Raw genomic sequence first — 12126 nt, 5'->3', positions numbered from 1 at the left:
ACAATTCCAAGAAGTTGTAGACGCAATGGAAGTGAATGGTGAACCAGATTTAGCTGGTATTTTCAGCGCGGCTTTAATGCCATTGAAAGATATGAAAGATGCAGATATTTTGGACCAGTATGAAATGAACATGGCTGATGGAAATATAACACCTGACGTTCTAGAACATTTATCTCAAAGAACTACACAGAACCATAAAGATGGTATATTTGGTGAAGAGTTTAGAAAGAAAGTTAGGGAGACAGAAGGAAGAGAACCTAGTGTACATGACCTTGCAAACGAAAGTTTACAAAATGTCATAAAAACTTACTTTGCAGACAATGAACCGAGAAGGGATGAATATTTAAGAAAACTCAAATGGACAGTACCAAATGAAATGTTAGTATTGAAAAACATGTTCCTTGACAAAATAAAACCAACTACAGAAATAAATGACGCAAGACTGAAACATTGGGTAAAAGCTTTCCCATTCACAAAAGATATTATTGGTAACATGGAAAGAAAACCAGAATGGCTACAAAAACATATATTTGGAAACGAGCTTATTCCATATGGACAAGCTCTGTTTGAAGAGCTTGAACCGGAAACTCAGGAAAGAGTCATGCAAACAATACGCGAAGACTCAAATACAAACTATGACAAAATCTTTCTAGGATATAGGTTACCTGAGATGGGCGACCAGAGCCCAAAGGCAAAAAGGACATGGGAAATTTACAACATACTAGGTGAACATGAGGCAAAGATGCAACAACTTGAAGCAGAGGGCAAGTTACCAAAAGCGACACCAAAGAAGAAGAGAAGAGTAGAACAAAGTGAAAGTAGTGAAGAAGTAACTTCATCTAGTGAAAGTAGTGGCAATGAAGGAAAAAGAAGAGTTAAAAACTCAGCCAGGAAGAAAGTAAAGCTTGGTCCACGTGGGTTCTATTATGACACATAAATCCAACTATTCTATATTTTTACCCATATGAAATGTACGCCGCTCAGAATATAACGCCAACAGTTTTGGATGCCATGAACGGAAATGTTTCCGAATGGTATAACGAATGCGACAATGCCATTAGAAGGTCAGAAATAGTTCCTGGAACTTACGAATATACAACTGCTGTTTCTTATGGAAACGTAGGTGAGTTTGGAGAAGGTTCTTCAACAACAGTAGATATTGCTTGCGACAGGTTTCATATTATTTCTATTGACAACTCATTCTTATACGTGGAACAAGACATTGAAATAAAACCTTCTGCCAAGTTGTCTGACAAGAAAGGTTGCAATGGAATTTTCTATGTCGGATACCAATATGCTCCAGAAGTTTTCATGGGATATAAGATATATTCTAACTCTGACTTAGTTCAAACAGTAACATGGGCAAACTATGAATGGTTCGCTTTGAGAAACTCAGTACAACCACAAGCTAGAGAACAAACAGACCAGTATGCAACTATTGAGAAAATAAGAAGACTTGACCCTAACGTTCCAGGAGTTTATGTTGACCTTTCTGGACAAACTGCAGCAGCAGTAACCAAAGTAAAACTGAAACTTAGAGTTCCTTTGTCATCTTTCCTCATCTTCAGGTTTTTAAGATACTTGCCAAACTGGGCAGGAAAAATTTCTATCGAACTTACTCCAAGCAAAAATAACTTAGTCATTGCACCAACACAAGACCCATTCACTCTTACAGACGTAAAGGGAGCAAATCAAACGTCATTCGCCGAATTTTGCAAAGACAAAGTTGACTTAGACTTTGGTTTCTCAAACTTCAACACTGAAGTAAACTATTATTTCAATGCTGCTGGAACTGCTTGGGACCCAGTTAAGTTCACATGCGAAAAATTTGAATGCAAGAGAATAGAAAGCAGACTTGCAGTCTATATGTTAGACCCAGATATTTCAAATGCTTTAGCTGCCAAATATATTGCAGTTCCACTTATGTTCCCTATACACCAAATATCTGTCAAAGACTTTGCAGGTGAAGTTGGAAACCAAAGTGTTGACCCAGGTGCAAGAACAGATATTGCTTTAACAACTGCAATGAAACATGCAGATACTATGTTTGTACTGTTCAGACGAACTATAAATGACTATTCTTGTTTCTACAACCCTGGTATTAAATATCATATAAACATAGATGGCAAATATTATCCAAGAGAAGAATATTCTACAGTTGAAGATATGAGGTCATACAACTTGACATTAGATGCTATGAACTTTAACAACAACTTCACAACAACCATTAACCCTGAAATGCAAAGTTCTATTATGCCATATGTGAAAGTATGGACTCATACAGGAGGTCAAAAAACTCAATATACAAATGGAACCGTTCAAACTTTTGGCTTGGCATTCCATTTGCTGACTCAGAAGACTTTATGGGTGGTATTTCAACTGTTGGTACTGTACAAATACAATATACTGGTGACAGAGACGTCCAGATGAATTGAAAGCAAAGAAGTTTACAAAACCAATAGCACTTTTCACGGAAGATGCTCTTTTGAAGATTCGTTCGATGAAACCTGCTGGGCTCCTCAGATTGGCATAACGACAGCTTTCATCGAGCAGATTTTGGCAGCAGGTCAGTAAGTTGTTCTTGAAACTGACTTCTCTCCGTCAAATATTGACATACGCCAGTTTGACATAATATTGTATTATTAAACTTTCCTTTAGAAATATCGGTCAGTTTTGTTGTTATATTTTTGTCTGCTTCAAGAACTTTCACCATTTCGGTTATACCAACTTTCTTTGCTTTATGAAAATATTTTGGTTCAGCAAAGACTGCTATTCTATAACATTTTCCATTGTTTGTATAAAGAACTATTCTGTCAATGTATTTGTATTGTTTGTGTGTTGTAAACTTTTTTTGCTTCAATTCAAAGAGATATCCGAATACGTCCATCTTTTTATTCTAAGTAAAATGTCATTTCCGAAAAATAGAAGCGTAAGTGTTTCAAAAGGTTTAATGGCGGTGGCAGATGTGAGGTTAAATTCACCAACTCAAACAAACAGTCAAAGTGTTGTTGTCAATGTCAAAGACAGAGATGTTGAAGTGGGGAAACCATACGAAGACCAAGATGGTATAACAATAGTTCCTGAAAAGAACAACCAACATACCCTGAAGTTAGCAGAGACTTAAGTTCTGTTGCAGATATTCGAAACGACTACCAACAACTGAAAGACAAACTTCAAACTCAGGAGAAGATTTGTCAAGCTTTAGTATAATGTTAAACTTGGTCGAACACAACCCTGTAAAATGAACTCATATGTCATTGCACCTCATGAAGTTTTGAAAGAAACTATTGAAACTTTTGACAGAGGCAGACGATATAAACATCAAAGAAATAGAACCCGACGTTAGTTGCTGGTGGTGTTTCATATAATGTCATTGACAAGATATACGTTATGAAAGGAGTGAAACGTTGAACTTAAAATATAGTTTCCCAGACGTTATAAAAATATTTGACGACCACAACATTTCATTAAAATTTATTTGCTAAGTAAATGCAGAAGACACAATGGTTTATACTATTACGACTAAAAACCTGAGTCATATAATTCTATAACAACAAACTTACAAATCCTCAAGGACGATAGTAAACTAACCTTAAACACAATGACGACTAAAGCTTGTTTGCTCTTTTGACACCAGAAGATTTTATTGTTGTGAATGGTAAAAAATACTCCTTTGAAGATACTTACTCAGATATACCACCAACAGTTTGTTGACTTATTTAATACTTTAAGTACAGTGTAACATGTGCTGCAACTAGAGCAGGTTTCAATTGGATGTCCGACTGAGTTTACTATAAACAATATGAGCTATAATACAAAACTTATATCTGGTTTTTACTACCAACAGTTTCCTATAACAGGAAAAGGTGTCATACAAGGAATGTCTGTTCCATTGACTTTAAGTACACCTATTTTATATATTGTTTCAAACTTAGGTTCAAAGTGTTATTCGAATGTCGACAGAAACTACTATGACCAAAAGATACTTATGCGTATAAATAACACATTCTCTTTGCTGGTTTGCCTATTGTTCATTCGAATGCAGAGTTTTCAGCTTTAGTAAACTCAAACACTTTAGCAAACATAAACTTAACCTTAGTTGACGCAAACTTTGTTCCTGTAAAACTTTTATGTCCTATGTATTTGTCAATGACGGCAGAAAGTTTCGAATTGGAAGATGCAACTGGTGAAAGTATTGTATTACAGAACAACTTCAACAACAAATAGCTCAAGAACAACAAATGCAACAAATGCAACAACAAAGTCAAGAATAAAAAAAAATATTTTTTTATTTTTATAAAATGTACAGAATAGATGTTTCAGATTTTTATGACTTCCAAGCATTCAGAAAATATGTGTCCATTTCGAGACTATAACAAAGCAGTCGAGAATTTGAAACGTTTAGTCATTTATGTCGACTCTGCCCCAGAATGTTATGTTATGAAAGAATGGGATGTAGTCTTTAACAAACCAAGAGCAACAATAGTTTCAGAACAAGAATGTAGACAGAAACTTAAGAAAATAAAAGTTGTACAAGTTGGAATGAAGATGTTAGATGCTTGGGATATCTTATTTGTCAAAGTTAGAAGATTTTTCAGTTCGAGGTATAAAGTTCTATACACCTTCTCCAAACTTCTATTCTATCTTCACTGGATATAAATATGAACAAGTAGAATGGAAAGAAAATATTATAGAAGCTTGGTTAGACCATTTCAAAGAAATTATATGCAATGGAAACGAAAAGAGTCTATGAGTATATCTTATGTTGGTTTGCAAACATCTTACAACATCCAAGTGCTAAAATGAAACTGCTCTCATTATAATTGGAAAACAAGGAACAGGTAAGAACACATTCTTTACAGATATCTTATGCAAACTGTTAGAAGGTTATTCGAATCCGAATATGACAAACTTAGAAAACATCTGTGGCAAGTTTAACTCTTCTATTGAGAATATGAAACTTATAGTTTTGCAATGAACTTCAAAGTATAGATACAACAACAAGGTTTTAACTCAGATGCTTTGAAGAGTCTATAACAGACAAAGTTGGAGTTGTTGAAAGAAAATATAAAGACCAAAGAGTTTGTGAAAATGTTGCAAACTTCTATGGTTTCAAACAAGCGTTCCGATGAAGTTAGAAATTCTGACAGAAGATATGTAGTTTCAGAACGTCAGATTCTCATATGCAAGATACAGAAATTTGACGACTTAGCAGAAACTTTGACATCTGACTTTTACAACCACTTTGTCTCATATTTCATGACATTAGATATTTCAAAGTTCAATCCAAGACAAATTCCACATACCGAAGAGAGACAAACATTGTTAGAAGCAAACAAGATGTATATGACTTGTTCATAGATGAAACTGACTTTGATGTTTAGATGAAAGGTCATTGTACGATTCGTATAAACATATTGTCAAGAATATGGTTATATGACAGCGTCAAACGACATTCTTGGCAAATGTCAAAAGCTTTTAGAGTCAGAATGGTGTATATACAAAGAAAAATTCTGAGTAAATTTTAAAAAAAATTTTTTTATCCGATAGAAAAGATGACGAAATTCATCTCAGTAAACAAGTACATGTACAGGACTTAAAGAAGAACTAGACCCATTCCATATTTGAATGTTTACTTCTACCATTTTGAAAAGTCTTCATTGACAAAGTTGAACATCGAACCAGTTAAGTTTGCTATTGTGACTAAAAATGTGCGAAATTTGAAGACTTAGACATAGAAGGTTGTTAGCAGTCAAAAGAAATTTGACAGAAGTTTTCAAACCTTAAAGAAGGCAAAGCATACAAACTTGTATACCTTATGAACCAAAGAAAGCAGACGACTATGAATATTATGAGTCTAAGATAGTTGAAGTTCAAGGTAAATTGGGTAAAAAGATTTTAGAGTCAAGCCAGTGTTTGCTCCAAAGAGGAAGAGAACATTGACATTGACCCAGAAATGTTCTAAAAATAAAATTTTATTTTTACATGTCAATATCTTCTTCTCTGGCTCTGTCTTTCTTCTCTTCTTCTACTTTCTTTCTCTTCTTTTCTCTCTTCTTCTCTCTGGTGAGTTATGTCAAACTTCAGAACCATATTTTGTAAAAGTTCTTTGTCCTTTAATAGCTCTTCTATTCTGTTTTCTATTTCATCTTCAAGAACAGCGCATGTGTCTTCTTTGCATCTAAGAAGTTTTTGGACTTCATCTTCCAATGGCGTCATCTCTGCAACAAGTCTGTCATTGACAATTTTAAGACTCTCTGCTTAAGTTTTATGGTCTTGTCATATTCCCGAAACAGAACTTTGAACAAATTCACCTTTCTTGTTTACACTGTAAGATTTTAAGGCACAGATGTTTGCTGTCAAAAGTTGTCTCGAATATAGATAGCGAAATCGCTGACATTCTAAAAGATAAAATTTATTTTTCTAAAAATATGTTAGAAAAAAAAGTTTGCTGACATTGACAAAAAAATTGAGAATGTTTTAAATAAGAAACAACACCCCACCTACTCACACCATGTAGTGATGGACAGAACAACACGGAGAGAGGAAAAGAGGAAAGAGATCACAACTTCACTCTTGTCTATTAAAAACATTCTCAAATTTATTATCATGCAGAACTTTTTTTCTAACATATTTTAGAAAAATTAAAATTTTAAAATCTTAGGAAATTCTAGCCGATTCTCCGCTATCGTATATGAAGACCACTTTTTCAAGCAAACATCTGTCCGACCAATCAATCTACCATAGTGTAAACAAGAAAGGTGAATTTGTTCTAAAAGTTCTGTTCTGGGGAATATGACAAGAACCATAAAAATTAAGCAGAGAGTCTTTAAGTTTGTCAATGACAGACTTGTTGACAGAGATGACGCCGATTGGAAAGATGAAGTCCAACAAAAGTTCTTAGAATGCAAAGAAGACACATGCGCTGTTCTTGAAGATGAAATAGAAAACAGAATAGAAGAGCTATTAAAGGACAAAGAACTTTTACATAAATATGGTTCTGAGAAATTTGACATAACTCCACCAGAGAAGAAGAAGAAGAGAGAAAAGAAAGAAAAGAAAGTAGAAGAAGAGAAGAAAGAACCTGAACCAGAGAAAAAGAAATTTGACATGTAAAAATAAAATTTTATTTTTGAACATTTCTGGGTCAATGTCAATGTTCTCTTCCTCTTTAGGAGCAAACACTGGCTTAGACTCTAAAATCTTTTTACCCAATTTACCTTGAACTTCAACTATCTTAGACTCATAATATTCATAGTCGTCTGCTTTCTTTGGTTCATAAGGTATAACAAGTTTGTATGCTTTGCCTTCTTCGAGTTTTGAGAACTTTCTGTCAAAATTTCTTTGACTGCTAACAAACCTTCTATGTCTAAGTCTTCAAATTTGCACCATTTTTAGTCACAATAGCAAACTTAACTGGTTCGATGTTCCAAACTTTTGCTGAATGAAGACTTTTCAAAATGGTAGAAGTAAACATTCAAATAAGCGAATGGGTCTAGTTCTTCTTTGACTTCTGTCATGTACTTGTTTACTGAGATGAATTTGCATCTTTTCTATCGGATAAAAAAATATTTTTTTAAAATTTACTCAGAAAAATTTTCTTTGTATATACGGCCGTTCTGAACATCTAAAAGATTTTTGACATTTGCCAAGAATGTTCGTTTAGAAGCTGCCATATAACCATATTCTTGACAATATTGTTTATACGAATCGTACAATGACCTTTCATCTAATGACACAAAGTCAGTTTCATCTATAAACAGTTCATATACACTCTTGTTTGCTTCTAACAATGTTTGTCTCTCTTCGGTATGTGGAATTTGTCTTGGATTGAACTTAGAAATATCTAATGTCATGAAATATGAGAACAAGTGGTTGTAAAAGTCAGATGTCAAAGTTTCTGCTAAGTCGTCAAAATATTCTGTATCTTGCATATGAGAATCTGACGTTCTGACAACTACATATCTTCTGTCAGAACTTTCTAACTCATCGGAACAGCATTGTTTGAAACCATAATGAAGTTTGCAACATTTTCACAAACTCTTTGGTCTTTATATTTTCTTTCAACAACTCCAACTTTGTCTGTTATAAGACTCTTCAAAGCATCTGAGTTCAAAACTTTTGTTGTATCTATACTTTGAAGTTCGTTACATACTATAAGTTTCATATTCTCTATTGAGGAGTTAAACTTGCACAGATGTTTTCTAAGTTTGTCATATTCGGATTCGAATACCTCTAACAGTTTGCACAAAATATCTGTAAAGAATGACCTGTTCCTTGTTTTCCAATTATAATGAGAGCAGTTTCATTTTTAGCACTTGGATGTTGTAAGATGTTTGCAAACCAACATAAGATATACTCATAGACTCTTTCGTTTCCATTGCATATAATTTCTTTGACATGGTCTAACCAAGCTTCTATAATATTTTCTTTCCATTCTACTTGTTCGTATTTATATCCAGTGAAGATAGAATAGAAGTTTGGAGAAGGTGTATAGAACTTTATACCTCGAACTGAAAAATCTTCTAACTTTGACAATAAGATATCCCAAGCATCTAACATCTTCATGCCAACTTGTACGACTTTTATTTTCTTAAGTTTCTGTCTACATTCTTGTTCTGAAACTATTGTTGCTCTTGGTTTGTTAAAGACAACATCCCATTCTTTCATGACATAACATTCTGGGGCAGAGTCAACATAAATGACTAAACGTTTCAAATTCTCGACTGCTTTGTTATAGTCTCAAATGGACACATATTTCTGAACGCTTGGAAGTCATAAAAATCTGAAACATCTATTCTGTACATTTTTATAAAAATAAAAAAAAATATTTTTTTATTCTTGACTATTTGTTGCATTTGTTGTTCTTGAGCTATTTGTTGTTGAAGTTGTTCTTGTAATACAATACTTTCACCAGTTTGCATCTTCCAATTCGAAACTTTCTGCCGTCATTGACAAATACATAGGACATAAAAGTTTTACAGGAACAAAGTTTGCGTCAACTAAGGTTAAGTTTATGTTTGCTAAAGTGTTTGAGTTCACTAAAGCTGAAAACTCTGCATTCGAATGAACAATAGGCAAACCAGCAGAGAAAGTTTGTTTATACGCATAAGTATCTTTTGGTCATAGTAGTTTCTGTCGACATTCGAATAACACTTTGAACCTAAGTTTGAAACAATATATAAATAGGTGTACTTAAAGTCAATGGAACAGACAAACCTTGTATGACACCTTTTCCTGTTATAGGAAACTGTTGGTAGTAAAAACCAGATATAAGTTTTGTATTATAGCTCATATGTTTATAGTAAACTCAGTCGGACATCCAAACATAATGAAACCTGCTCTAGTTGCAGCACATTTTACATCCGTCCTTAAAGTATTAAATAAGTCAACAAAACCTGTTGGTGGTATATCTGAGTAAGTATCTTCAAAGGAGTATTTTTTACCATTCACAACAATAAAATCTTCTGGTGTCAAAAGAGCAAAACAGCTTTAGTCGTCATTGTGTTTAAGGTTAGTTTACAATATCGTCCTTGAGGACTTTGTAAGTTTGTTGTTATAGAATTATATGACTCAGGGTTTTTAGTCGTAATAGTATAAACCACTATGTCTTCTGCCATTTACTTAGCAAGTAAATTTTAATGAAATGTTGTGGTCGTCAAATATTTTTATAACGTCTGGGAAACTATATTTTAAGTTCAACGTTTCACCTCCTTTCATAACGTATATCTTGTCAATGACATTATATGAAACACCACAGCAACTAACGTCGGGTTCTATTTCTTTGATGTTTATATCGTCTGCCTCTGTCAAAAGTTTCAATAGTTCTTTCAAAACTTCATGAGGTGCAATGACATATGAGTTCACTTTTACAGGGTTGTGTTCGACCAAGTTTAACATTATACCTAAAGCTTGACAAATCTTCTCCTGAGTTTGAAGTTTGTCTTTCAGTTGTTGGTAGTCGTTTCGAATATCTGCAACAGAACTTAAGTCTCTGCTAACTTCAGGGTATGTTGGTTCTTTTACAGGAACAATTGTTATACCATCTTCGTCTTCGTATGGTTTCCCCACTTCAACATCTCTTTCTTTGACATTGACAACAACACTTTGACTGTTTGTTTGAGTTGGTGAATTTAACTTCACATCTGCCACCGCCATTAAACCTTTTGAAACACTTACGCTTCTATTTTTCGGAAATGACATTTTACTTCGAATAAAAATATGGACGTATTTGAGTATCTCTTCGAATTGAAGCAGAACAAAGTTTACACACACAAACAATACAAATACATTGACAGAATAGTTCTTTACACAAACAATGGAAAATGTTATAGAATAGCAGTCTTTGCTGAACCAAAATATTTTCATAAAGCAAAGAAAGTTGGTATAACTGAAATGGTGAAAGTTCTTGAAGCAGACAAAAATATAACAACAAAACTTACAGATATTTCTAAAGGTAAGTTTATAATACAATTTTATGTCAAAACTGGCGTACTGTCAATATTTGACGGAGAGAAGTCAGTTCAAGAACAACTTACTGACCTGCTGCCAAAATCTGCTCGATGGAAGCTGTCGTTATGCCAATCTGAGGAGCCCCAGCAGGTTTCATCGAACGAATCTTCAAAAGAGCATCTTCCGTGAAAAGTGCTATTGGTTTTGTAAACTTCTTTGCTTTCAATTCATCTGGACCGTCTCTGTCACCAGTATATTGTATTTGAACTGTACCAACAGTTGAAATACCACCCATAAAGTCTTCTGAGTCAGCAAATGGAATGCCAAGCCAAAAGTTTGAACGGTCTCCATTTGTATATTGAGTTTTTTGACCTCCTGTATGAGTCCATACTTTCACATATGGCATAATAGAACTTTGCATTTCAGGGTTAATGGTTGTTGTGAAGTTGTTGTTAAAGTTCATAGCATCTAATGTCAAGTTGTATGACCTCATATCCTCAACTGTAGAATATTCTTCTCTTGGATAATATTTGCCATCTATGTTTATATGATATTTAATACCGGGTTGTAGAAACAAGAATAGTCATTTATAGTTCGTCTGAACAGTACAAACATAGTATCTGCATGTTTCATTGCAGTTGTTAAAGCAATATCTGTTCTTGCACCTGGGTCAGCACTTTGGTTTCCAACTTCACCTGCAAAGTCTTTGACAGATATTTGGTGTATAGGGAACATAAGTGGAACTGCAATATATTTGGCAGCTAAAGCATTTGAAATATCTGGGTCCAACATATAGACTGCAAGTCTGCTTTCTATTCTCTTGCATTCAAATTTTTCGCATGTGAACTTAACTGGGTCCCAAGCAGTTCCAGCAGCATTGAAATAATAGTTTACTTCAGTGTTGAGTTTGAGAAACCAAAGTCTAAGTCAACTTTGTCTTTGCAAAATCGGCGAATGACGTTTGATTTGCTCCCTTTACGTCTGTAAGAGTGAATGGGTCTTGTGTTGGTGCAATGACTAAGTTATTTTTGCTTGGAGTAAGTTCGATAGAAATTTTTCCTGCCCAGTTTGGCAAGTATCTTAAAAACCTGAAGATGAGGAAAGATGACAAAGGAACTCTAAGTTTCAGTTTTACTTTAGTGGCAGCAGTTCCATCTGAACCAGAAAGGTTAACATAAACTCCTGGAACGTTAGGGTCAAGTCTTCTTATTTTCTCAATAGTTGCATACTGGTCTGTTTGTTCTCTAGCTTGTGGTTGTACTGAGTTTCTCAAAGCGAACCATTCATAGTTTGCCCATGTTACTGTTTGAACTAAGTCAGAGTTAGAATATATCTTATATCCCATGAAAACTTCTGGAGCATATTGGTATCCGACATAGAAAATTCCATTGCAACCTTTCTTGTCAGACAACTTGGCAGAAGGTTTTATTTCAATGTCTTGTTCCACGTATAAGAATGAGTTGTCAATAGAAATTATATGAAACCTGTCGCAAGCAATATCTACTGTTGTTGAAGAACCTTCTCCAAACTCACCTACGTTTCCATAAGAAACAGCAGTTGTATATTCGTAAGTTCCAGGAACTATTTCTGACCTTCTAATGGCATTGTCGCATTCGTTATACCATTCGGAAACATTTCCATTCATGGCATCCAAAACTGTTGGCGTTATATTCT

The 12126-nt window shown here is 34.2% G+C and overlaps 2 protein-coding genes and 3 pseudogenes across 5 annotated transcripts, besides 1 other annotated feature; 2 read left to right on the top strand and 3 right to left on the bottom strand.

Annotated features, from left to right (window-relative positions):
* Nucleotides 1-12126: part of a mobile genetic element that runs on past both edges of the window.
* On the top strand, nucleotides 494-937 carry TVAGG3_0004260 (protein of unknown function, DUF4106 family; the record flags this gene model as incomplete). The annotated part of the gene is made up of 1 exon (XM_051219730.1): nucleotides 494-937. The coding sequence occupies one exon, from the start codon at nucleotides 494-496 to the stop codon at nucleotides 935-937; it is 444 nt and encodes a 147-aa protein (XP_051104716.1).
* On the top strand, nucleotides 970-1531 carry TVAGG3_0004250 (annotated as a pseudogene). The gene has a single exon. A coding segment is annotated over exon 1 (562 nt).
* TVAGG3_0004240 lies at nucleotides 9707-10158 on the bottom strand (annotated as a pseudogene). The gene has a single exon. A coding segment is annotated over exon 1 (452 nt).
* On the bottom strand, nucleotides 10535-10873 carry TVAGG3_0004230 (protein of unknown function, DUF4106 family; the record flags this gene model as incomplete). Its single annotated transcript, XM_051219729.1, has 1 exon — nucleotides 10535-10873. One exon carries the CDS (start codon nucleotides 10871-10873, stop codon nucleotides 10535-10537), a length of 339 nt encoding a protein of 112 aa, XP_051104715.1.
* On the bottom strand, nucleotides 11510-11797 carry TVAGG3_0004220 (annotated as a pseudogene). The gene has a single exon. A coding segment is annotated over exon 1 (288 nt).

Source organism: Trichomonas vaginalis, chromosome IV (assembly GCF_026262505.1).
Source record: "Trichomonas vaginalis G3 chromosome IV, whole genome shotgun sequence".
In the NCBI taxonomy this organism is placed as follows: Eukaryota; Parabasalia; order Trichomonadida; family Trichomonadidae; genus Trichomonas; species Trichomonas vaginalis.
Note: the sequence above shows the minus strand (reverse complement) of the source record. Positions and strands in the feature narration are given on the sequence as shown.